We start from the raw sequence: 27,002 nt of genomic DNA on the forward strand, positions 1-27,002 counted from the left end.
ACTGTTCCTTTAAATCTTACTAACTCCAGAATATTACTGAATCTAATCAATGGGTCCTCATGGTACTCAAATAAGATCAGAGTTAGCATGTTACTCACGATATGGGTGGCCATGTAGCCACCAACAACATGGGTGAGTCAGTAATGTCAGGTGAGGGGGTGGGCCATAAGAGAACTAAAAAACACCAAAACTTGAATACTACATTGATAAAAGTGCCTTCGGAAGCTATGAGTGAGGAAATGAGGATTTCAAAAGTACCATTATTCTCACAGCATCTTTCTGGATAACAGTCTATTGACAAAGATTTTACTAGCCCTTTACCTGCTGCTAAGAAAGTTACAGAACACTCCATATATTATTCGATATTAAATGGAGGAAACTTTTCAGTTACATGAACATATATACAGGGAGTAGTCAAAACCAGAAGGTAGAAGAGAAAGCCTTTGTTAGTCTTATCAGCATTTTACTGACTTTGTAAGCAAACAATATGTGGGTGTCTCAAATTACCCAGAGGTTTCACTTGTAACACCAAGTCCTGTCTACTGGAAAATAACAGATTCATGCAGTTCAAAGCAAAAAGAGGTAAAAGGTTTGGTAAAAGCCAAAGAAAGATTAGGAGTTAAGAAACATTATCTACAGATTTCTCACTATTATGAAGTTATCTGAAATTTGACTTCTGTAATCACTGATCAGATAGCAAAAACCCACTGTACAATATGATTATCTCCTAAAGCACAGGCTCCGTTTCTTCTAAGGACATCCAAGTTCTCTTGCTGACAGCCAGGATTTGCCCAAAAGTGAGCATAAAAACTGCACTCTAGAATGCAGTCTGGCATGTTGGCCTTCAGGGAACATAAGAAACAAAGTAAAAAATAATGAATTGTCTGTCAACAACATAAACAGACATCCTGGAGGGAAAGCCCCTAAGTGCAGGGCAAGAAAATAAATCCCTCAGAACACACATTCATATCTCTAAGGGCAGCAAGGCAACATGCACAACACTATGAAACATAACTAGGATCTTCCACAAGCTCACCAGAGATTTATAAAACATGGTCTGCTCTTATTTCTGCTTCTCACACCATAAAAAAGGGTTTTATCATTGTTTCTTTGTCCCTTAGTAGAACAGAAAACAGTATGGCTGCATCCTATTGCCACAGGATACTGCCTTAGGACAGACTCTTGTTGAGATGCTTCCTATGAACATTTCTTGCCAATATACTAATCCCATAAGTGAAAAGCGTTCATAAATAACCAGTGGTTCTTCCTGATTTTTTTCTGTCATGCTACAGCATTACTGTTGCATCTCTACAATTATCATCCAGCTTCCTGCTGCCTTTATGCTTCATGCATTTCCCAAGCCTATGCAAAGCAGACAGAAGATGCTGCCTGCTCAGGATTATAACAATTTTGCAGTGTCAAAACAGAGCATGCAGAATATCAAGCAAGGGAGAATTAGGTTTATCACTTTTCCAAGTCCGTCAGAGATCAGTTCTAAACTACCTTCACCATAACTGCATTCTCCTCCCCACTGAAAGGAAATAAATCCTCAACACATATATTTACCACTTCACCCTGTGTGCATAAAACTCACATGCTAGGGAGAAAAAAAAAGCACTTAAAAAACAAGACAATAATAATAACAGGTACTCTGTCACCGGAAGATGGTAATGACCAAAGGTTTCTCAAGTAATAAATGAAGGCATCAGATGCACACATAATACAGGCAAACTATTTTCAGTACCTCCAACAAGAAGTACTTCTCTGGAAGAAGGAGTGGTGGCACTGCTCATAATAGCATGCACCAGGACAAAAGAACATAGCAATCAATGAAAATTTCAGACACCAGCTTAGCACTGTCACATGAAATGGAAAAAAAAAAAAAAAAGAAAAAACCCCATACTGTAGGACGTTATTCTACTCAAGGAATGCAGAAATGCTTTACTTCTACACTCAGAAAAATGTCCTGTGCCCCAGACATCCTTTGGAAAACATTATTTCTGGAACCTTAATCCAGTAACTTTTTCCCTTCAAACCAAATCTTTCCTGGTGCCTTTTTTGTTTTGACAAAAAGGCAATCTGGTTTAGCCATTTCTATCTTCAATAATAACAACAACATTTGATTTTATGTATGTATCAGCATCAAGGCAACCTACTTGACTGAAATGCAGTGAATATCCCTGAGTTTGTCTTCCCTGACTTACAGAAAGCCTCATTTATGTCCCTGCGCTCCACCTTGGAATTGCCATTTGATAATTGAGAGCCACAACTTGTGCTGATGACACGAATCTCTGTATCACAGGGGACACATCTCTGGCCACTACAATAGAAATTACACCATAAACAGTTTAAATTATTGCCCAGATAATGTGACTTTCTTAAAGGTCTCACATGCTATGTCCATATTAGCCTTCTTGTTTGAATAAAGAATGAGCTTTTGAAGTGAACATCCCAAAATCCTCAGCTGTCCAATCACTAAGCAGTCTCTGAGCACCAGCAAGAGAACACTGATTTAATTCACTTTGCGATTTTACATATTCTGTATTGTCAGTAAGCTTTAATAATCAGCCCTAATAAGCCTAAGATGTTTATCGACTATAGTACCTAGCTTTAACCTATTAATATTGTTCAAATTGCAAGATCACCTAGAAATCACACCACAATGTGGCTTCCATTGTTCCAGCCAGCTTAATTTATTGTAAATAGAGTAAGTAAATAACAATAAGCAACCCTCTGTCCAAAAGGTTGAAATCTTAAAAAAAACAAACAAAACCAAAACCCACAATCAACACACTCAACACTGAAGCTGATGCAGTTTAGACAAAACTGTGAATTTCCACTCTGTTCACCTGATGAAAGTGGGATAGTGCACTATCAGGAGCATACTTTCTTCTAAGATGTTTCCAGGAAGTTTTGGGAAACTGCTACAATCCCATTACCAGTTATGCATGTTATGGGTGCACATGTAAACACACAGGCCCGAGAAGTAAAGGTTCTGGTCAACAAAGCAGTAGTATAAAAATTGTAAGAATTTAAGACTTTCTTTCACAACTTTTAGAAGTCTTTTACCAGCTTTTTACCTTTCATCTCTTGCCCTTCTAACACACTACTCCCTGCAGCAACAGTATTTTCCATCAGTCAATCAAAAATGCAAGTGTCTTGAACAGTGCTGCAGACACTGACTGACAGGAAACACCCCATCCAGCACAGCACACTGGTAGGACAGACAGGAAGCCACAGAGCTGGTGATTAAGAGAAAACACAGGAGAAGGCATGGAGATAAGAAAATCCACCCTGCCTACAGCAATACCTATTTTCTGTTAGAAACAAGACAAATGGATCTAGGCATTATGGAGTGGCAGAAATAACAGACTGGACCTGAACACCTCCCTTATTATAGGAAAAAATAGATTAACCAGTCCCTCAAAGACCCCCAAAAAACCCTAATTGAATGTAAACGAAGAAAGAACAGAAAGTACATTTAACGAAAAAACGCTTCCTGGCAGCATCTGAATTTGAAATTGCTTTTGGGAATGACACCTCAGCTCCCAGCCTCAATTAGGGATTCAATACTTCTAAACAAACACACATTTGGCATCTGTTTCTCCTCTCTTTTCATTCAATTCTGAAATAGCTGTAATGCCAGTACCCAGACGTAATAAACAGGCTTTATTACCTTCAGTCTCCACCTCTGTTCCTCATCTCTAAATTTTCCATTACATGTTAAAATGTACTTCCATAAATAGTCAAGCAAGCAGAAGATGATAACAAAGTGTTGCTTTCAAATGAACACCTCTGCAGGGCACCAGAGCTAAAGACGGGATAAATAATTTTCTGGGTTTCAGATAATCAACAGATGATACTTATAAGACTATTTTGAAAACATATCATTTTTCATAAAATTATTTTTGAAACCTACTCTATCTGTTCATTATTGTGAACTTTATTATAAAATTTTAAGTATTAGAAAATATATCGTAAATAGCACATTTGTTGGGCATTAAGAAATAGGCTAGTATAGTTTGGATAGTATCTGAATTCAAAATATTTTATTTTTGAGAAAGCATTTTAAACAGGTAATGTTGGCTTCTTTAGGGGAATATGGAACACCAGCTACATCACTATCAACTACACTGGCAGTAAAGCTGTCCTCTGCGCATGACACAATACAGTTAGTTAGCATTACTGCATTTCTCAGTCTTTCTGAAAGATCAGAAATAGTGATGTTTGCACACTTCTACTTCTGAGATACGAATACTTATGTTCTGTCTGAAATGGTGGCAGCAAGCATGCTTCCAAGTGCCTGTCCAAGCCGCTTCCCAGTCTCATCCTCAAGAAAGATCCAAAACTATTCCAGCTTTTCCCACCTACCAGCCTAGACTTCTGTAGAAAGAAAACCTAGGAGCAGAGATCAAAAAGAAATCATGTTGTTATCTAAATAGAAAACAATTTCAGTTTATGGTGTAGCTCACATTCAGGGACACCGTGGTTGCTGCCGATGACTCTTCCGTGGGCAGGGAATTAGGCAGCAAGGGGAGGAACAAACAGCCTGTACCTTTATACCTGAACTCTTTTTCGTTTCCTCTCTATGCCTCAGCTTGTCTTCCTCACAATGGATGAGCATTTTAAGTGTAAACGATCAGAGTTGGAAAAAAAAACTCCAGATAAAATACAGAATTCTGTTACCAACCAGAAAACTAAAAAAGGAATGTAACATTATATAGGACAAATAAAATAATGTACTAAGACACCTAAAAATACTTGAATTAAAAAAAGAAATAAATAAAAATCATTATACCTCACTTCAAAAGAATTGTGAGAATTACAATCCTTACTGCTAAACTGTTCTAAATTATTATGTTCAAAGCAGACTACTCCTTCATCTAGTACAAGTTGAACTCATACTAGAAAAATGACCAATACAATAAAACCTGTGCACTTACATTCTAGTTAAATATACAGAATGACCAGTTCACATCATCACTCAAAGTCTAGTACATGGCGTCACCAAAGACATTCGATTGTGGTTGATCTCAGAATATTTATGGCAGCCTTGAGAAAGCAGGAAGTTCTTTAAAATAAATACATAAAATTTGAATCAGCAACAAAAAATGAAAACATTTTGAAAGAATGACAAAGCACAGGGGAAAAAATTACTGTGCAGCCAACAGTTTCACAACCGAACACCCACTCCTAACTGGCAACATTTAAGTCTCAGAGAACAGAACTGCCTGCCCAGAAACCACACGTGAACTAAAGGCTGAAACATGAGTCACAGGGAGAAACAAGAAAAATACTTACCTATGAATAGAAAAAGATGCAATGGATCTAATGAGTGATGCGACTGCTCCGACTTTAGCAGCCTCAACTGCTCCTTGTGATCTGTATCGCACAGTTTCACCATAACTGATGAAAGGTTCGTTGTAGACAACAATCTTCCCCTTGGCCTCCTGAGCTCTTTTGTGAAGTTCATCAAAAGAAGCTACCACTATAACTTCCGCTGTAATTCCTGAAAGAAATATTACAGTGGCTTTAACACTGCTTCCCTGTAACTCTTTTACAGCCAGTTTTAACAGACAGAAAAGCATGGGATGTGCAGAACACAGATTTAAAACAGATTTAAATTATTACTGGAGAAAGAAGACTATGTGAAATGCTTCAGCAGGGATTGGTACTAAATATCTGTAATAGCACCCTGGACCAAGTACACACAATTCTGTAAACCCTGCTATCAGGTTGGTATTAAAACCTAACTTGAAGGGTAAGAAGGATATACAGGGAGAATTCTGTGCTATGCATGTGCTTTAATGCCTCACTGCAATCATTTATAGCACAAAAACATTTGCAAAAGATGCCTATGGGATTAATAAAAAAATACAGTGCTCTTTTCATGGAATTGTTTTGATATGTTGCTAAACAACTTAGCTTAATATAAAACAACTGGAAGCGCATATTTTTAGACTGAAATACTTATAAATAAATTAAATTAAATTAAAGCTCTGCAGTTTCAACAAATCTTGTTGTATGCTTATAATAAAAAAAAAACCAAAACCAAAACAAAACAAAACCCTTCATATTTAATTCAGAACAATACCACAGTTCTACAGGATCTCATTCTGAGTTTTCCCAGGAACCCATCTTTCCAAGGTGTACTTCTGCAGAACTATGTACTTCTGCAAGCATGTACTTCTGCAGAACTATTCACACATGGTAAGTAAGATCCCATTCAGCTCCTTTTTTTTTCATAGTTGGAATAGTTTTAAATTGCTAAATTATCCTGCTTGAAGAAACAAAGGATTTTAGAGATAAGCCATTTTTCCCAAAGCCAGAGAATTCTTCTAACTTCTTAGAACATTCATTGAAGAACTGTATTTCACAGCACTGAAGAAGTAATTTATTAAAACAACCACTATGTTTAAAATCCAATTCTGCTGATTGGTTACAGAGGTAAGTAGAAACTGCTTAACGATGTGGGCTGGTTCTTTTTTTCTAAATTTAGAAGTAGTAATGGATGCCTGAAATTTTAGTGTTGTACATTTCACCTAAATGCCACAAAGTACGTGAAAATGTAAAACTAATAACAAAGTAAAACTAATCACAAAGTACGTGAAAACTAAAACTAATAACAAATGCCTAGCAAGGCTTTTTTGAAGAAGTTGAAACTATCATGTTTTTAAAAAGAAAATATTTCCCCTGAAAGTCCTCTTTTTGAGACTGTAATACATGAGAAGAACTGATAGAAAAATAGAAAATCATCTCTCCCAGCATCAGTGTATCCAGGCTCATGGCTTCTTTAAGATGAAACTACAGTACACTTCAAAACCTTAAAGAAACTATTTCACACAGGTTTGGTTTCTTAAGAGTACACCACTAAGAGGGCAAGAGACATCTGCTACTTCAAAAGCCTGTGGGTTTTAGCTACAGAACTATCCTAGCATGTGAGGTGTAGAAAATTTTCACTGAATAATTATTCAGATCCTTAGCCTTACAGAAAGAGGCACAGAGAACCAAACCAGGGAATCACCTTCAAATATTACTAGTTGTTGTTGGCAGGTAGGTGAGCATGCTAACAGACCCCAGCTGCTTCTAATGAGCTGCAGGTTCAGCTGCCTACCTAAGGAGCATCCCAGCAATAGGATCATTTTAGGTATGGAACCATGCCACTGGAAATAAAGGCAGGTATCCACAAAATTTCATTTTCCACAAGGAAAGCCATGATCTTAGTAGGTTGATACTGCAACCAGTACTTCATATTAGCTCTCCCAGTGCTCCACTTGGATTGTGCAGAAGGCACTGAAAGGGCACATGTCGTATCAGTGACTGTGCATCAAAGGAAGTGAATAGTAACTCTTCTTGGCATTACTTTACTGCATTAATGAACAAACACTATTTTTTTTAAAGAATTCCGCAGACAGCTATCAATAATCCCCAAGAAATTTCATGGAGAAGTACATGCTCTCCCTAGGTGACAGGCATCAGACATTTGTACAGTGAGCTTTGTGGGATTTAAAGCTAAGGGAAAGAATGCAGAGCTGCAAACTCCAGCCCAGCATCTCTACTTCTGAATGTTCCCAAGGAAGCTAAATAAAGCCATTCTTTGACAAAACAAAATGAAAGTTCTCTCTGCAAGTTTAACTTAATGGCAGCACCATATACATAAAGCATCACAAACTTTACTCTTGTAACTTCTGAAAAATTCAAGGACTAATCTGCATCTTAGCCATGTTCTTATCTATTGAAGTGACAAGAGCAATGTTCATTTTAAATAAATATGTGGACATGCATGCACAGATCTCCCAAAGACTTCCTCGGAAAAGGGAAAAATGAAGCAAAACCCCCAGCAGTTTATCGATGTAAGGAGAATAAGTTATTCCTTTCAAAAATGGGTAATATGTCACCTTATTGAGCCTTCAAACAAATAATAAAACTTTACCCCCAGCATCTCCTAACAATTAAATGCCTCACGGCTCTGGTCCCCATACTGAAAGCTGTTCTGTATCTTTCTTACTCTTACGATTATCTGATGCAGAGCTTGACTGTGTGTTATTGAACAGAAGTCTTCAGAAAACTCATATAAGGAGGGAGGCAGATTGCCTGCTTGCTTAAACAAAATCTAAAGATTATAACCCACACAGACCAAAAGACGAATACGGAGCATTTGGGGAATTAGCTAAGTGAAGGGCATGAAGTGTTGAAGACAGAATTATAAACATGATAAACTTGGCTGACTGTATGAAGCTGAAGACTCATTTGTTCTCACCATGTGAAATATTATACATATTGTTGGGCTGGATGAGTAAACAATAGTATCTATGTAGTACTATGGGTTTCCTCTCATTTCTCATATTAAACAGTAAATTGCACCCTGTCATTTCTGAGAATTAAGGTACAGAAATGGTGTTGATGGTGGGAACAAGCAGGCAATTTTTAATTACCAACAGAATTATGTATTACAAAGTCCTCTGTACACAGAAATGTATGTTTCTAACACTTTGCCACAACTTTGATGATCACACTGCCAGCTGAAATTAAAATGGCATTGTCCACATTTGCAAAGTCTAAAGCTGTCCCAGGAAGGATAAAGGCATAGAATCATAGAATCATAGAATCGTTAGGGTTGGAAAGGACCTTAAGATCATCTAGTTCCAACCCCCTGCTGTGGGCTGCCGTGGGACACCCTACGCTAAATCATATCACCCAAGGCCTCATCCAACCTGGTCTTGAACACTGCCAGGGATGGAGCATTCACAACCTCCCTGGGCAACCCATTCCAGTGCCTCACCACACTAACAGGAAAGAATTTCCTTCTTATATCCAACTTAAACTTCCCTTGTTTAAGTTTTAACCCGTTACCCCTTGTCCTGTTACTACAGTCTCTAATGAAGAGTCCCTCTCCAGGTCTCTATGCAGCCTTCTCTTCTCCAGGCTGAACAGCCCCAACTTCCTCAGCCTGTCTTCGTGACTGATTACAGTTATTCTTTACTAGCTACAGAAAGTCCAATTATATATATGTGTGCACATGAAAAAGAACCTGTAAATCAGCTCTCTGCAACACTGCTGTACATCAAAAGTTTGATCCTTGGCATGAACAATTCTGTCTGCAGAGTCACCTCCTAGCACATGTTTACCTGCTAACAGTCATGCCAGAAATAGATTAGTTCAAAGGGAATTCCTCATGAGGGAACTTACTCTCCCCAGGATTAAATGCAATGAATACTTAAGCCATTTTAGTATCTGGAGCTATGCATCTGTCTGTGTTACTAACAGGTTTCAGAGAAGAGTAAGAAAAAAAAAAAATGCACCCTATTATCAGATTTTAAAAACTGATTAATTTCTATTAAAACATCAAGGAATCTTCTCACAGAATATTGTTGCTGTTCTTGATTTCTCCCCAGTCTTATTTCTGTTGACAGGAACAGCCCCTTGGAGATGTAATTCCAAAGCCAAATGCAGCCATCATTAATATGACAATCATTTTTTTCCAATAACAGCATGTGAACAACACACCCCTATGTACCTCCAAACTTCATTTACTTCACACTGTGTTGATGTAAGAATTATGATTTCTCTTACAAATCACACTATGGAACAGCAATGCTGCTGATCCACATGTACTGAAGCTGCCACTGTCAAATAAATAATCTGATGGGCAAGGCAATTTTTGCTTAAAACAATAAAAATATGGCATTTTTAGGTCTTAACAAACATCGACCAAGTCTCCACTAAACTTCCCTGTGTGTTACATATTTTAAAATTTTTGCATCCTAAGCATAAAATACCAACACAGAAAATCAGGAACACATCGAATTGTTCTGGTACTGTTCAAAATCTCTAGACTTTGAAACTGGGGAAGAATGTATCTGAAACATGTCCTAGCCTCTGCAGTTATGAGAGCAAGAAAGAAATAAGACTGTTACGTCCCCATTCATCAGAACCAGGCATCAGGACACCAGGACCAGGAAATGAAGACACTTATGGTAGGAAGAAGACAACTGCTGAGGTGCGTAGCTCGAGAGAGGATGCCTTCAACACCGGAGCTGGGGGAGGAGATCAGCGTCGAAGAGCCTCAACTCAGAGCAGCAAGAGCCACCGAGGGAGCCTCAAGTCCTCGACAGGACCTGCCCAGGAGCCGGCAGCTCAGCTGACGAGAGCGAGCAGCTGACTCACAGCGGGCGGAGCCAGGAGGAGCTGCACCAGCCCTGACGGGGTAAAAACCTGCCCCAGGGAGCGCGAGCGATGAACCAGGGGCGTGAGCCCCCAGAGCGGGTGGAGGCAGTTTGCGCGGGCAGGCGAGCGGGATGGCGAGCACTCGTCGTATGAGCAGGGCCCGGTCCGGGAGCTCTGCTCTGGCTGCCCCGGCATTGGCCGGTGTAGGCACCCAGACAGAGCCGATGAGAGGGGAGGCTGCAGTGCAGAGCTCGGGGTGTAGAGAGTGTCTGCACTGGTCTGGTGAGGGGAGGGTGCGCAATGGGCAGGGCTGCACTCGGTGCTCCCTGGTGGAGGTCCTCCTGCAGCAGGGGCTGAGCTGCGGGATGCTGTTAATAGGCTGCGAGATGTCAGGGAAGCGGAGAGGAAGCAGGAATGCTTGCTCCTGGCCCAAACTGTGCAGGGGCCTCGAGCTTCCCCTCTAGCTCATGAAGGAAAGAAGGAGGCCGTTAACCCGGGAAGCTGGGAATTAGTGACAAATAAAACCAACAAAAAAAGGAGGAAAAGGACAATTAAAAGCAAGGGGCTTCCTCCTAAATCTGTTGACCCCACGCAGAACCGCTTTCCTGTCCTGCAGGGGGCTAATGAGGAAACGCACTCGCTTCAGAAACAGCCGGCTGATGCACTGGTAAAGAAGATTTCTACTGGTGCTGCCAGGAAAAAGCGGCGGGTCGTAGTAGTAGGGGACTCTACACTGAAAGGGACAGAAGCACTCGTCTGCCGGCCTGACCCCGTCTCAAGGGAGGTGTGTTGCCTAAAAGGGGCACGGATCAGGGATGTGGCAGAGAGGCTGCCTGCTCTAGTAAGTCCCACGGCCTATTACCCACTTCTGGTGACACATGTGGGTGATAGGGATATAGACAGCAGTAGCCTGGAGAACATAAATGACTACAGAGCCCTGGGGGAGGTGGTTAGGGGCTCTGGAGCTCAGATAGTCTTTTCGTCAATTCTCCAGGATACAGGGGAGGACCTAAAAAACGCTAGGAGGATTAGCCAGGTTAATAAATGGTTAAAAGGGTGGTGTCATAGTCAGGGGTTTGGGTGTCTTGAACACGGGACCCGAGTTTGTAGGCCAGGTCTAGTGGGGGCTGGTGGAGCTGGTCCAATAAAGAAGGGAAAGAGCAGTTTCGGTAGGAGGCTTGCCAGACTGGTCAAGGAGGCTTTAAACTAGATGTGTTGGGGAGGGGGACATCATTCCATCCCAACACACCCAGTCAGTTGCCAGCACCTATAATAAATGCTTGGAGCAATATAGAGTTATCCCAGCCACTCCAGCCAATGAGCCGGCTTCAGTTAGAGCTCGGCTCAGATGCCTCTATACAAATGCCCGTAGCATGGGGAACAAAAGAGGAATTAGAGATGTGTGCATATCTACAGGGGTATGATATAATAGGCATCACAGAAACATGGTGGGGGGGCTCCTATGACTGGAGTGTTGGAATGGAAGGTTACAGACTCTTTAGAAAAGACAGGCCTGGCAGGTGGGGAGGGGGAGTTGCCCTTTATGTTAGGGATAGGCTGGAGAGTATGGAACTCTGTTTGGGGACAGGTGAGCAGTCCACAGAGAGTTTGTGGGTCAGGGTTAAAGGGAATATAGCTATGGGAGACATTACTGTGGGGATCTGTTACAGACCACCTGATCAAGGAGAACCTGTGGATGAAGCACTCCACAGACAGATAGGAAAAGCCTCATGATCACAGGCCCATGTTCTCATGGGTGACTTCAACCACCCTGACATCTGTTGGAAGGACGGTACGGCCCGGCACAAGCAATCCAGGAGGTTCCTTGATTGTGTATAAGACAACTTCCTTCTGCATGTAATAGAGGAGCTGACAAGGAGAGGTGCCATGCCTGACCTCGTGTTCACCAACAGGGAAGGGCTTGCTGGAAATGTGACTCTCCAGGGCAGCCTTGGATGCAGTGATCATGAGATGGTTGAATTTGAGATCCTCAGGACAGTGATAAGAGTGTGCAGCAAGCTCAGTGCCCTGGACTTCAAAAGAGCAGACTTTGGCCTCTTCAGAAACCTGCTTAGTAAGGTTCCATGGGATATAGCCCTAGAGGGCAGGGAGGCCCAAGACTCTTGGTTGATATTCAAGGATCACCTGTTACAAGCTCAGGAGTGTTGCACCCCAACTAGAAGGAAGTGCAGCAGGAGGGCCAGGAGACCTCCTTGGATGGATAAGAAGCTGCTGAGGAAAATTCAAATGAAAAAAAGAGGCTTATAACAAGTGGAAGCAAGGACAGGTGGCATGGGAAGAATACAGAGATGTTGTCCAGGAAGCTAGGGACCAGGTTAGAAAAGCTAAGGCCCAGTTAGAATTAAACTTAGCTAGGGGTATTAAAGATAACAGGAAGGGATTCTACAGGTATGTAGCAAATAAAAAACAGACTAGGGAGAATGTAGGCCCCCTCAGGAAGCTCTCAGGAGAACTGGCTACACAGGATTTGGAGAAGGCTGAGGTTCTGAATGACTTCTTTGCCTCGGTTTTCACTGGGAAAGGCTCTGACCAAACCACCCAAGTCTTGGAAGGCAGACGCAGGGACTGTGAGAATGAAGACCTTGCGCCCACTGTAGGAGAGGAACTGGTTCGAGACCATCTTAAAAATCTGAACGTGCACAAGTCCATGGGTCCTGATGAGATCCATCCGTGGGTCCTGAAGGAGCTGTCAAATGAAGTTGCTAAGCCTCTGGCCATTGTATTTGAGAAATCATGGCAGTCAGGTGAAGTTCCCAATTACTGGAAAAAGGGAAATATAACCCCCATTTTCAAGAAGGGAAAAATGGATGACCTGGGGAATTACACACCCGTCAGTCTATCCTGGGTTCAGCAGTAGCAGCCATGTTTCTCCTTCTTGGTAGCTGGTGCAGTGCAGTGTTTTGACTTTCGGCCTGGGAACACAGCTGATAGCAATGTTTTGGTTTGGCCAAGGACTTTGTGAGCCTCATGCTCTGCCACGGAGGAGGGGAAGACGGGAGGAACGAGAGACAGGACACCTGACCCAAACTGACCAAAGAGCTATTCCATACCACAGCACGTCATGCCCAGGATGTAACTGGGAGTGAGCCGGAAGGGCTGGGGGACTGCAGGGTTGGAGGAGGTATGGGTCGGTGCTTGGTCGGGCTGGGGGGCCGAGTTATCGGTTGGTTGATGGTGAGGTGATGTATTCTCTTCCCTTGTTATTTCCTTTATCATTGTTATTACTGGTAGTAGCAGTAGTGATTTGTGTTATACCTTAGTTACTAAACTTTTTTTATCTCAACCGGTGGGAGCTGCATTCTTTTTGATTCTCCTCTCCATCCCTCTGGGAGTAGGGGTAGGGAAAGAAGGGGGGGAGTGAGTGAATGAGTTACCTGACTGGGTTTAAACCACAACACAGTCTCACCTCTGTGCCTGGCAAAATCTTAGAGCAGATTCTCCTGGATGGCATGCTAAGGCACATGAAAATCAACAAGGTGCTTGGTGACAGCCAGCATGGCTTCACTAAGGTGAAATCCTGCCTGACCAATTTGGTGGCCCTCTATGATGGGGCTACAGAACTGATGGACAGCGGTAGAGCAGTTGACATCATCTACCTGGACTTGTGTGAAGTGTTCAACACTGTCCCACATGACACCCTTGTCTCTAAATTGGAGAGACATCAATTTGATGGATGGACCACTCGGTGGATAAAGAACTGGCTGGATGGCCGCACACAAAGAGTTGTGGCCAATGGGTCAATGTCCAGCTGCAGACCAGTAACGAGTGGCATCCCTCAGGGATTGGTGTTGGGACCGGTCTTGTTTAACATCTTTGTTGGTGACATGGACAGTGGGATTGAGTGCGCCCTCAGCAAGTTTGCCGATGACACCAAGCTGTGTGGTTCGGTTGATACGCTGGAGGGAAGGAATGCCATCCAGAGGGACCTTGACACACTTGTAAGGTGGCCTGATGCCAACCTCATGAAGTGTAACCATGCCAAGTGCGAGGTCCTACACCTGGGTCAGAACAATCCCAGGCACAGCTGCAGGCTGGCCAGAGAAGAGATTCAGAGCAGCCCTGTGGAGAAGGACTTGGGGGTGTTGGTTGATGAGAAAATGAACATGGGCCGGCAGTGTGTGCTTGCAGCCCAGAAAGCCAACCGTATCCTGGTCTGCATCAAAAGGAGTGTGACCAGCAGGTCAAAGGAGGTGATCCTGCCCCTCTGCTCTGCTCTCGTGAGACCTCACCTGGAGTATTGTGTGCAGTTCTGATGTCCTCAACATAAAAAGGACATGGAACTGTTGAAACAAGTCCAGAGGAGGGCCACGAGGACGATCAGGGGACTGGAGCACCTCCCGTATGAAGACAGGATGAGGAAGTTGGGGCTGTTCAGCCTGGAGAAGAGAAGGCTTCTTGGAGACCTCATAGCAGCCTTCCAGTATCTGAAGGGGGCCTATAGGGATGCTGGAGAGGGACTCTTCATTAGAGACTGTAGTGATAGGACAAGGGGTAACGGGTTAAAACTTAAACAGGGGAAGTTTAGGCTGGATATAAGAAGGAAATTCTTTCCTGTTAGGGTGGTGAGGCACTGGAATAGATTGCCCAGGGAGGCTGTGAATGCTCCATCCCTGGCAGTGTTCAAGACCAGGTTGGACGAGGACTTAGGTGATACGATTTCATGTAAGGTGTCCCTGCCCACAGCAGGGGGAGTTGGAGCTAGATGATCTTAAGGGCTTTCCAACCCTAATTATTCTATGATTCTAAAAGAAAGAGTAGGAGCAGCAACACACCACAAGAGCAGGGCAGGAAGCCACTTGATGACCACAGCTCTGCCTTGCAGACCGGAAATGTCAGACTGCCCTTGTTTCTTGTTTACTGGATGTCTGCCGCTTGTCAGGTTTCTCAGTTTTCACCTCAGCTCTCCCACACAGTTAAGTTAGCCCAGAAGCTGCCACATCAAGGTATACTGTATTCCATGATAACCCTAAGAACATGCAGGTGGTAGCCCCAGACTTTTCTGACCTTAGCCTGGCTAATCCAGTTGTCCTTCAGACTTGCCCATCTCCCCAGTATAAAAGTATCACACCTCTGATACTTCCAGAAACGGCCTACATGCACTGTCTGGGTACTATTTCCAAGGTAGCTTCTTTTATAGAGGTACAGGAAACCTAGAAATATTTTTGCATGGGCCACAGGAAAGAGGGGAACAAAAATTGTAATGTATCAGGCAGGATGTGCAGTTATGCTGTAAAACTGGCAGTCTTGGACCCTGGATGCCACATCACCCTGCACAGAACCGGAACACATGCCAGGATCAATAGTCTTGGATAAAGACGTAAGAATATGAAACATACAACAGGGAAAAAGATATAGATGTCTGGAGATAGGGAAGAAAAGTAGTTGTTAGGACAGGTCGAAGAAAATAAAGGTTTGAGGAGTAGAGAGAAAAGGAAATATATATTCTTGAAATCCCAGATTAGGGACCTGGCATTATCTCCCATTTAAGTTCGGAATCCTCAAAAATCAGCCAGAAAACATTTTTCCTCTCAACTTCTACCTTACCTCTTTTAAACATGCTACTTTTCAGCCCTCTGCACGAATTGGCTCGGCTTTTCCCTCAGTGTCCCACATAATTCAACAAAATTTTCAGAAAAGCAAACCCAAACTCTGGGTCCATAATGAACCCATCAAAGTAAGGCTTGGTGTCAGGCTGAAGCAAACTAAAGATTCTGTCCTGGGTTTAGCAGTAGCAGTCAATTTTTCTCTTTCTTGATAGCTAGTGCAGTGCTGTGTTTTGACTTTCAGCCTGGGAACAGTGCTGATAACACCGATGTTTTTAGTTGTTGCTAAGTAATGTTTACCCTGACCAAGGACTTTGTGAGTCTCATGCTCTGCCAGGGAGGAGGGGAAGCAGACACAGGACACCTGACCCAAGCTAGTCAGAGAGGTATTCCATACCACAGCATGTCACGCCCAGGGTGGGGGGTAACTGGGAGTTACCCGGAAGGACACGGGGTCTTCTGGGTCAGACTCGTTTTTCGGCAGGTGGTATCATATTCTCTTCCCTTGTTATTTTCTCTTATCATTGTTGTCATTGGTGGTAGCGGTGGTGATTTGTGTTGTACATTGGTTGCTGGACTGTTCTTGTCTCAACCCGTGGGAGTTGCATTCTTTCGATTCTCCCCATCCCTCCAGGAGCGGGGAAGGGCGGGGGGGAGGGAAGGAAGGAAAGAGGGAGAAAAAGGGGGGGGGTGTGGGTGAACGAGCTGTCTGGCTGGGTTTAAATCACGACAGATTCATATCATCACTTTTTTTTTTCCTCCTCAAAAATTATTAGCATATGCTAAAAATTTAAAATACTTTAAGAAATGTACCCAAGAAACGCATTTGCTCTGTTAACACATATCAATATGTACTACGTAAGAATTAAAATACAGAGAAAAGATGTAATATTTTAGGGGGGAACTCTGAAACAAAGAAGAGGGCTTTTATCAGGAAGAAAGATTTTGTAAGATCTGAATATACTTCTGGAAAATGTGACCTCACCTACTCTGTGGAACAGCAAAAGAGGACTACTTCATGAACCTAAAATTACATAGGAGAGTTATCCAAAACTATTCAGCTCTGATGCATAGCACAGAGGCTAAATCTATTACTCTGTTCTTTAAGAACACAGAGAAAAATAAACATTGTGTAATAGTCACATTTTCAACACATATGACTTCCAATTTTCAACAAATACTGAATCTCAGTAGAACAGTTTGGTTTCAATAACGTGTAGCTTACTGTGCAGCACTAAATCCTAATAGCAAGGGGGATGGACCTGACCCCCAGCATAAAGCCTTATATGCCAAACGAGCAGGGTAACAGGTCTGGTTCTACCAGGAGCAGACCTGCATGGGGCACAGGCTTGCCCCATGTCTGGGGAGAAGCAGGCACCCAAGAACAGGATCCAGAAAAGCTAGTTTTGGAGCACACAGGTGCCCAAAGGAAGAACCAAGGGCAGCCATACCCTCCTTATTGAGTCAAGATGCCAGTCACTGCAGACAATCGCCTGAGAGGGAAAGTGCCAATGCCACCCAGCTGTGCATGCATTGTCCACACATGCAGAAAATCATGTTCCAATCCTGCCGTTAGTGTCAGGCAGAAGCTTCAGCCTGGGCTTACCATCCCTGAAGTAACCACCCTTAACTCAGTAACACTGAAATGGGCCAAGACCTGAAAATTCAGGTTTTTGCTGTTTCCAATCTGTACAGTTCATCTGAACATTCACTAAAGCAGTGACTGGAACCCGTGTCTTTCCCAGACAGTATGTCCACCTCAATGCCAAATAGCTACTCCTACTCTCTAAATCTTTGAAATGCCATTGGACTAACTTTTGGCCCAGACACTGGGCCACTGAACATCACAATATCTGAGGTCCTTCATGGATGTCTCTTTTGTTCCAAGAAAAACAGTAGCACAGTTATCGTACCACAAGCAGCACTGCTCTAAAATAAACAATACTGAGGCTCATGGTCTCAAGATGTGAGTCAGTATCTCCTTACACATAGAAAAAGAGGGATTCAGTGAAGACAGAAGGAGGGCTTTCCCATGCACTGTGTTCTCATGCCTATGGTTCCCTCAAACCCCCGTTCTCAGCACTGAAGCCCTCATCAAAAGGGGTACCCAAATCTCCAGAAGGATGCCCTCTTCTCCCAGTAGGTCAGTTGTCATCCAACTCAAGGGCAATTCCCCTGATACATATTCAAATTAATTGAGGGGAGCTTTCGTAGATCTATCTGAATTCCCTAATCCACTTCACCACTGAGAAACTAAAAAGGAGGGTCAGCACCAGGGAAAAACACATCAGCCAGGACTGGGGCCAGACCACTTCTTTCAGCAGTAGCCTTAGCTTAAAAGGACTGTAAGCCTACAGCAACAGTACCTACCTTCAACAGCATTGAGATACATAATAATCCCATTTTATAAATAATAGGCTGGAACTATTTTTATATTGTCTAAGTGGCAAAACTCCCACTGACTTCTATAAGAGCAAGAATGGACCAAATGTTGTTGACAGTTAAACAACAAAACTCCATGACTCAAACACAAAAACTAGGAAGAAGTCTGCCAATACATCATCTTCATATTCATATTATTTCAGTTTTGCTGCAGAAAACAGTACATAGAAACCAGAGACTGTTCCTTTCTCGAGGAGACATTTCAGACAGGCTGCATTCTGGGGCTGGTTCTACTTCTCAGGATTTCTTCAAACTGAAAGGGCAGGGTCACCCAGGGATAAAAAATAAAAAATAAAAGGTATATTTTAAAACACATACAAAACCATCAAATTTTTGCTGCTTTATGGTTAAACATCTGCTAAACTACTACTCTTCTTCAATTATGCGATCCTCAAAGCAACAATTATATCCATTTTCCTCAGAATTTGGGGGATATAATCAGTACCACCAGAAATCAACACAGTCTCTCTCTATATATATGTATGTTTTGCCAATGTTGAAACATGGGAAACAAGACAAGGGCATTGACTAAATATGGTAAAACTCCAGTTTGCCAGCTCCCTCAACTAAGCACTTTACAACATTCAATCCTGTCTGTTACCTAGAAATCCATTTCTTCAAAGTGGTGACCATTTTAAATCTCTGCTGACTTCTGGTAATCCAGATCACTCTGCATTTCAGGTTTTTTCCTTTCCCTGTCACTAAGAGAGGCATGAAAGTTACTCCGTCCTTGTAAGGAGATGAAAAGAAGTGAAAACTTCCTCTTTGACCCAGCACCTTCAAACCTCAGGATACTGAAAAAATTTCATCTTCAATAAGAAAACCTAACCCTAACCTCTTCTGTGCTGCCCCTTTTTACTGCATAAATCAGACTGAATCTGGAAACTTGACATCCTGGCATGCTGCATAGTCCTGAAGAAGAAAATAGGGAAATGTAGATTTTATATGTAAGATCACAAAGTACTGAAATGCCTCCTGCACATCATCAGAAATGTTCCAGCCTTGAGTGAGCCAACTAGCTCTATGCCAAACTCATATCTGAACCAAAGTAGGCAAATCCCAGCAAATCCAATAAACAGGCAAAGCTTTGTCCACGTCCCATAAGACTTTCAACCCCATAGGCATGGGTGAGATAGAAGAACTACAAGAGACCTTCCTTGTATCCTGGAGTCAATGCTGGCTCAGGCTCCATGGATAAAACATTGCTGTTATTTAGGGCTTCCTGCTCCTGTCCCAAAGGATCAGGGATTTTTTTTCCACACCTGCATGATGTGATGCATGATGAAATGGAAAGTGAGCAGCTTCAGCATGTGCTCTGGCCATTGGGTCACTCTTAGGAAACACTGGTCTGAATTTCCACGGACAGAAGGGAAAATAAACCCTGAACTTCCAGCATTCAAAGACAGGTTTCTAACTGCTGTTAGGTTATTCCCATGTTAATAAAGAGACCTTCAGAGCACTAGCTCAGGTATCCAAGTTCCAGGAGTTGCTCTGAGGGCACCAGGGGTTCACCAAGTCCAGCATGTAGCAATAAGCACATCCAAAGAGAAGCAATGTTTTAAGTATCTGCCACTGTTTCCTATTTTCTTGGCTCATATGGTGTCAAGCCTGGGGACACATAATGGAAAGGGGGGAACACAGGACACAACTGAGAGGATGAGAATGCAAGAAATGGTCTCCTGTACATCCTGCTGGGAATGGCGAGTCACCCTCCTCTCATCTTAACCCCATCCTCAGACTTTAAAAGATCATAAGTCCAGCCAGTGCTGTCCTCTGGATCTAAGTAGGCATCAATAATATAGAGGAAGGGATCTGTTTGGGCTCTACAGAGACAGAGGTTTGTTAACTAAGGGGTCCAAAACATACTCTGATTTAAAACATACAATAATTATCAAGCTAATACCAAACACCTTCAGAGATCACCTGCACAGTCCACTTTAGAAGCAGCTCTGAGGGTGTCTCTAAAAGCGATGGCCATTGGTGGCTCATCAATGGCCAGATCATGGAGCAAATAACTGAAAGCCAGTCCTCAGCCTTTAACACATCCCTCTGGCAAAGCAAAACATGGCAGCAGTCAATGTCCCTGGTTGATCCCGTGCAACAACAGCAGCACAATGCCAGGAGAATCAGCATCAAGCATCTCATACTGATTTGCATTATTTTGATTACAGGATGACTCACGCTCCCACAGCTTTTTGGCTAAAACAAGACAAAACAGAACAGACGATATTCCCTTGCTGAGGGAAATTGTTCAAATATTTCTGATGTGATCTAGACCAATTGCCTATCCCTTTTTTCTCAGAAATAGGGCTTGGTGACAATTGCTGTTTAGAGCAGAGGGAGCAGACCTAGAAATGAGTTCCTCAAAAGTGATGAGGCAGTGGCTTTAACAGTCTAACCACAATTTTTTTTCTGTGCTTGGGATAAGTGTGGGGTTTAGGACACCACTTTTCTGAGCAGCACACCTTGCAATTCTCTTGCCCACAGAGGCTGGTGACAAGTGGCTCTCACAAGACACTTCTGTCAGCCAGGCAGCTGGTCCAGCGAGCAGAAGAATGATAGCCAAGAGTTCACTAGGGAGCAGCTACACCCCATAACCTGCCTCAAGAAGGACAACGTGTCACAGAGCACGATGAAACCAGCAGAAATCTTAACAGCCATGAATAGTTGAATACATTTAAAATCAGAAGGCAATTTAATCAAAATTATAACCATGTGTAAAAAACTGCCTGCCCTTCTGTGAGAGATCTCACTGCCATGCAGTCTTCTAGCACCAACACATACACCTCTTCAGAAGAAACACATACACCTTTTCAGAAGAAAGTAAATGATTATGAAGAACACAGGTCCTGAAGGAGCTGGAGAATGAAGTTGCTAAGCCACTGTCCATCATATTTGAAAAATCATGGCAGTCAGGTGAAGTTCCCAATGACTGGAAAAAGGGAAATATAACCCCCATTTTCAAGAAGGGGAAAACGGATGACCTGGGGAATTACACACCCGTCAGTCTCACCTCAGTGCCTGGCAAAATCTTGGAGCAGATTCTCCTGGAAGGCATGCTAAGGCACATGAGAAACAACAAGGTGCTTGATGGCAGCCAGCATGGCTTCACTAAGGTGAAATCGTGCCTGACCAATTTGGTGGCCTTCTATGATGGGGCTGTGGAACTGATGGACAGCGGTAGAGCAGTTGTCATCATCTACCTGGACTTGTGCAAAGCGTTCGACACTGTCCCACATGACATCCTTGTCTCTAAATTGGAGAGACATCAATTTGATGGATGGACCACTCGGTGGATAAAGAACTGGCTGGATGACTGCATGCAAAGAGTTGTGGTCAATGGCTCAGTGTTGGCATGGAGACCTCATAGCAGCCTTCCAGTACCTGAAGGGGGCCTATAAGGATGCTGGGGAGGGACTCTTCCTTAGGGACTATAGTGATAGCGCAAAGGGTAATGGGTTAAAACTTAAACAGGGGAAGTTTAGATAGGATATAAGGAAGAAGTTCTTTACTGTAAGGGTGGTGAGACACTGGAATGGGTTGCCCAGGGAAGTTTGAATGATCCATGCCTGGCAGAGTGGAAGGCCAGGTTGGACAGAGCCTTGGGTGACATGGTTTAGTGTGAGGCGTCCCTGCCTATGGCAGAGGGTTGGAACTAGATGATCTTAAGGTCCTTTCCAACCCTCCAGGCAGCCTTCTCTTCTCCAGGCTGAACAGCCCCAACTTTCTCAGCCTATCTTCATACGGGAGGTGCTGAGTCCCCTGATCATCCTCGTGGCCCTTCTCTGGACAGTTACATGTCCTTTTTATGTTGAGGACATCAGAACTGCACACAGTACTCCAGGTGAGGTCTCACGAGAGCAGAGCAGAGCAGAGGGGCAGGATCACCTCCTTTGACCTGCTGGTCACACTCCTTTTGATGCAGACCAGGATACGGTTGGCTTTCTGGGCTGCAAGCACACACTGCCGGCCCATGTTCATTTTCTCATCAACCAACACCCCCAAGTCCTTCTCCACAGGGCTGCTCTGAATCTCTTCTCTGGCCAGCCTGCAGCTGTGCCTGGGATTGCTCCGACCCAGGTGTAGGACCTCGCACTTGGCATGGTTAAACTTCATAAGGTTGGCATCAGGCCACCTTACAAGTGTGTCAAGGTCCCTCTGGATGGCATTCCTTCCCTCCAGGGTATCAACCGAACCTCACAGCTTGGTGTCATCAGCAAACTTGCTGAGGGCGCACTCAATCCCACTGTCCATGTCACCAACAAAGATGTTAAACAAGACCGGTCCCAACACCAATCCCTGAGGGATGCCACTCGATACTGGTCTCCAGCCAGACATTGACCCTCACACAACTCTTTGTGTGCGGCCATCCAGCCAGTTCTTTATTCACCGAGTGGTCCACCCGTCAAATCGATGTCTCGCCAATTTAGAGACAAAGATGTCATGTGGAACAGTGCTGAATGCTTTACACAAGTCCAGGTAGATGACATCAACTGCTCTACCCCTGTCCATCAGTTCTGTAGCCCCATCATAGAAGGCCACCAAATTGGTCAAGCAGGATTTCCCCTTAGTGAAACCATGCTGGCTGCCATCAAGCACCTTGTTGTTTCTCATGTGCCTTAGCATGCCTTCCAGGAGAATCTGCTCCAAGATTTTGCCAGGCACTGAGGTGAGACTGACGGGTGTGTAATTCCCTGGGTCATCCATTTTCCCCTTCTTGAAAATGGGGGTTATATTTCCCTTTTTCCAGTCATTGGGATCTTCACCTGACTCCCGTGATTTTTCAAATATGATGGACAGTGGGTTAGCAACTTCATTCTCCAGCTCCTTCAGGACCTGCGGATGGACTTAATCAGGTCCCATGGACTTGTGCATGTTCAGGTTCTTAAGATGGTCTTGAATCAGATCCCCTCCTACAGTGGGCCTAGGGTCTTCATTCTCGCAGTCCCTGCGTCTGCCTTCCAAGACTTGGGTGGTGTGGTCAGAGCATTTGCCAGTGAAGACTGAGGCAAAGAAGTCATTAAGAACCTCAGCCTTCTCCAAATGCAAATTTTGAATGGCTATATAATTTTTCTAAACAAAACAGCTTTTATATATTATTTGTTTCATTTCAGACAGAAAGCTATCACAAAAATTTACAATTCATAAAAATAATTATTACTATCATGTTATCTTCTATTTCCTAAACGAAATATATTTTCTCATAAAGAAATAACAACGCTTTTAAGTGGTCTAGGAATAAGCCTATGGTTACTTACAAAGAGCAGTCACAGAAGGTTGTCTTCCAGCCTTTACATGGAAAGCCCCACATCAATATATACAAAAAGAAAATCTGATAAATAATTCCATTTGCAAGCAAGCAAGCTAATATTTGGGGCTCAAAACACCTTAATTTTGCTGAGCCCAGCGAAAGATCGTTCTTATTCCCAAAGTAATGTATCACACATGATCCACTACAAGGCAACATACAGCTCAGTAACAGCTGAGTACCAAAGACTTTTCCAAGCTTAGCCTGAGACTTTTCCAAGGCTTGCATGAGACAAGGGAACAAAAGGACACACAGACGCCAATTGCCATGCTGAGGAGCTGGCATTTCCAGCCTCAGTATGAAAGTCTCCTCATCCTGCTGTTGTGTTTTTTGCCAGAGTGAAGTGCTGTGCCTGGCAGGATAGGGCACAGCAAAAGGAACAGAAATCATGGATCAACTCAGTGCCCCATGGAGAAATTCTCTGGCCAACATGGAAAAGAAGGGCTGGAAAATCCCAGATTAAAAGAATATTTCCCACTAGCTTCAATGAAGAGCAGAATCACTGCAAGCAGTATCGTTGCAAGAGGTTAAGGAGTGTTAAACAAAAGGGTATAGATTTAATGGAGAGTTCAGGAGTCAATTCTGATTTTACAGGCTGGTTCAACCAAACTAAGTTAAACCAAACTGCATCATTCACAACCATGTCACACAGAGAAGTCCCAGAAAAATAGCATCTTGTCTTGCAGAACTACAGCATGAAGAATACTTCAGTTTCACCACTGAGGGAAGTAGTTAGATATATTGTACAGTTTGACATTAAAAAGCAAATGATACTTAATTCCAAAAGGAAGAGTTACCTTCTGGAGGAGTTCCAACACTGTTCCCAAGACCCAAAATAGCAATGCTGTGATTCCTTGGTTCCAACATCATTGCAAACTCTTCTCCTCTTTCCCAGTGTGGTACTTTCACAGGCTCCAGATGTACATTTTCCAGCCCGTCTTCCCGCAAGGCACTGAACATATACTTGATGGCTGCATCTAGATTTTTCATACCACTTAGTCTAGGTCCTATGGCATCAGCAAAAACTGCTAATCTTTCATAGGATCTATTCTGAGCTTTTCCATGAACAGCAAGATCAATAATAGCTTTAGCAATATCAGTATAGCCAGCTATCTCATTTTTAATGTCTTCATATGTCTTTGGGCAACTGCTACCTCTTCTCAAAGACTTCCCAGCATACAGTGATAATAAATTCATGAAAAATATTAAGAATACACACTTCATTTTTTCTTTTCTTTTTTTGTTCTTTTCCACAGATGGCCTGTTAGAAAGACAAAAAGAAAAAAAAAATAAAAAGGATATAAAACTCCCTCATACAGCTATCAGCAGCACTCTTTGTTACTAGATTGGCAGACAGAACAAAATGAAAAGAAATCAGTTTATCATGAAAATGCTTTGATCAGAACTGGCAGGAAAGAAAACTCAACTTAGAGACACAGTTATTGAAAGCAAATGAAAAAGATACTTAGACCACTGGGCACAATCTTTGTTGTGGTCTTTAGAAACATCCTTGGAATGCTGCACCTCTTTAAATAATCACATCCTTTACTAAATCAAAATCCAGGGCTGCTCCCATCCAGGAGGAGCTCTGCATCTCCTTTCTGTTAGCAGCAGAATTTGCCAGAAGTGCCAAATCAAATGTCTTCACACAAAACATCTGGACAAAACCATTTCTTGAACCATTCAGGAATAAAAGTGCTTCTTAATCTCTATCTTCATAATCAGGAAAGCAGTTTCTATTGGACTAAAAAGATGACAGAGCAACTTAGATCCAATGCGCTCAGGAAGAAAATACTAATTTCTTCATTGTAGAAATCTGCGACTATCAGAAAAACAGTTTCTTATTAACTGGTGTATCTCTTAAGGACTGACTTCATCAGCATTGTAGAGAGATGCAGTGCCAGAGGTACTGATCCTGAGTTGAATACCAAGAGTTACCTTTCTTAACGCTTAATAGTTTATCCATCTTATTGTTTAAAGTTCTCATTTTTTAAGATCTTACAAAGCAATAGTTTGTTCTATACTATTAATTGAACTGATATAAACCCTCTGGAATAGTAGTTGCAAAGCTCTTTTATAACATAGGAAATACGACTATCTAAGTCCAAAATATAAAGGTCTTTATTGATATACACAAAAGAAATGTAATTGGTTTATTTTCCTTTGAATTTTAATCAGGCTGCAATGTGAATGATAAAAATTAGCAATAAGAAATAAGGCCTTTAAATCAGCTGTATAGCTGCAGCTATTATAAGACTTTAAAACAAAAGTAATTAGTTACAGCCAAGTGAACTGACAATTACTGCTAGCCCCAAAATATTCAGATTCAGCACTTTTACCATTTTCACAGACTTTCACGGGAATACCAGTATTTTTGAAAAAGAATGCAACTTGCCTCAAAAAACAGTTACACTAAAGGCAAATGTTAGCCTCTACAAAATATGTTTTACTAGGAAACAGCTGTTCTACAAAAGTCAAAGGACTAGTTCACTGACTTAATATACCTTCCATTTGTATTTATTTAGTACCAAGGTCCCTTGGAATGTCAGCACAACCATCTACTGTACTAGTCACTTCGCCTAACTTTGTATTATCTGCAAACATGCTGAGGGTGCCCTCTGTTCAAGCATCCAGACCACTAAAGAAAACACTGAAGAGTACTAGACAAAGCATTGCCTCCTGGGGGACACCTTTAGTTACTGGCCACCGACTGGGTTTTGTGCCAATGATCACAACACTCTCAGCTCAGCCTTTGAGCCTGTTTCCAATCCACCTCATACAGAATGACTGAAAGAATTAAACCACATTTCTAGGATCCATAAACCACCAGAAGAAAAACAACAACAACCACCAAACAAAAAATACACACAAATGTTTTAGAGTCACCAAGCCTTGCCCATATGATAACCAGTGCAAATTTCCAGCCTTTCATAGGCCTTTATGGGTCTTCTCATAAACAGTAAGTTAAACAATAGCTTTAGCAATATAAGAATATTGCGCTGTTCTCCTTAACTGTTCAAATGTCCCCTAAACTTGAGATCGAGGCAGCAACAAATTCTTCACAGTGAAATGTCACTTTGCCAAAAGAACAACAAAAATAATCTGTGAATTTATCTGTGAATGACAAATCTATCACAAAGATTTCCTCTCTGTCTCTGCAAGACAGACAGGGCAAAGGTCTTACACAAGCAGGAACAGAAGACTTGGGTTATCTCAGGACACTGACAGAGAACTGTTAAATGCCTTTTATAGTTTGAGTTACTGTTTATTTGTGATTATACTGCTCAGAGGTTACTGGTGTATTTTTATTGCTACACTGTATACTTTCCCCATGTTCTTTCCCTTTGGACCAGTTAATTACATGCCTGTAGACATCCTCTGCTAGAGATACCAGTAATTTTCTCAGAATGACCATGCTTGTTCTCTGATTTTTGCCAAGCTCATCATCCACGAAGAAGCAAGCAAGATAATCTGATTTCTGCCATAAGACAAATTCTTACTGAGTGGAGTAAGACAACAAC

General features: G+C 42.5%; 1 protein-coding gene across 3 annotated transcripts in view; it reads right to left on the minus strand.

Annotated features, from left to right (window-relative positions):
- Positions 1-27,002, minus strand: part of CPQ (carboxypeptidase Q) — a 167,640-nt gene that overhangs the window by 113,685 nt on the left and 26,953 nt on the right. For all 3 annotated transcript variants that reach the window (XM_061448055.1, XM_061448052.1, XM_061448054.1), the window contains 2 exons: positions 24,279-24,742; positions 5,302-5,509 (listed from right to left, as the gene is read on the minus strand). In XM_061448055.1, the coding sequence (XP_061304039.1) occupies positions 5,302-5,509; positions 24,279-24,705 (635 nt within the window). In that variant the 5' untranslated portion in view covers positions 24,706-24,742. The remainder of the gene's footprint in view (positions 1-5,301; positions 5,510-24,278; positions 24,743-27,002) is intronic.

The sequence above is a fragment of the Pezoporus flaviventris genome, unplaced genomic scaffold (assembly GCF_033815535.1).
Source record: "Pezoporus flaviventris isolate CSIRO_AGI_PZ_B2104156 unplaced genomic scaffold, CSIRO_AGI_Pfla_v1 ptg000007l, whole genome shotgun sequence".
Classification (NCBI taxonomy): domain Eukaryota; kingdom Metazoa; phylum Chordata; class Aves; order Psittaciformes; family Psittacidae; genus Pezoporus; species Pezoporus flaviventris.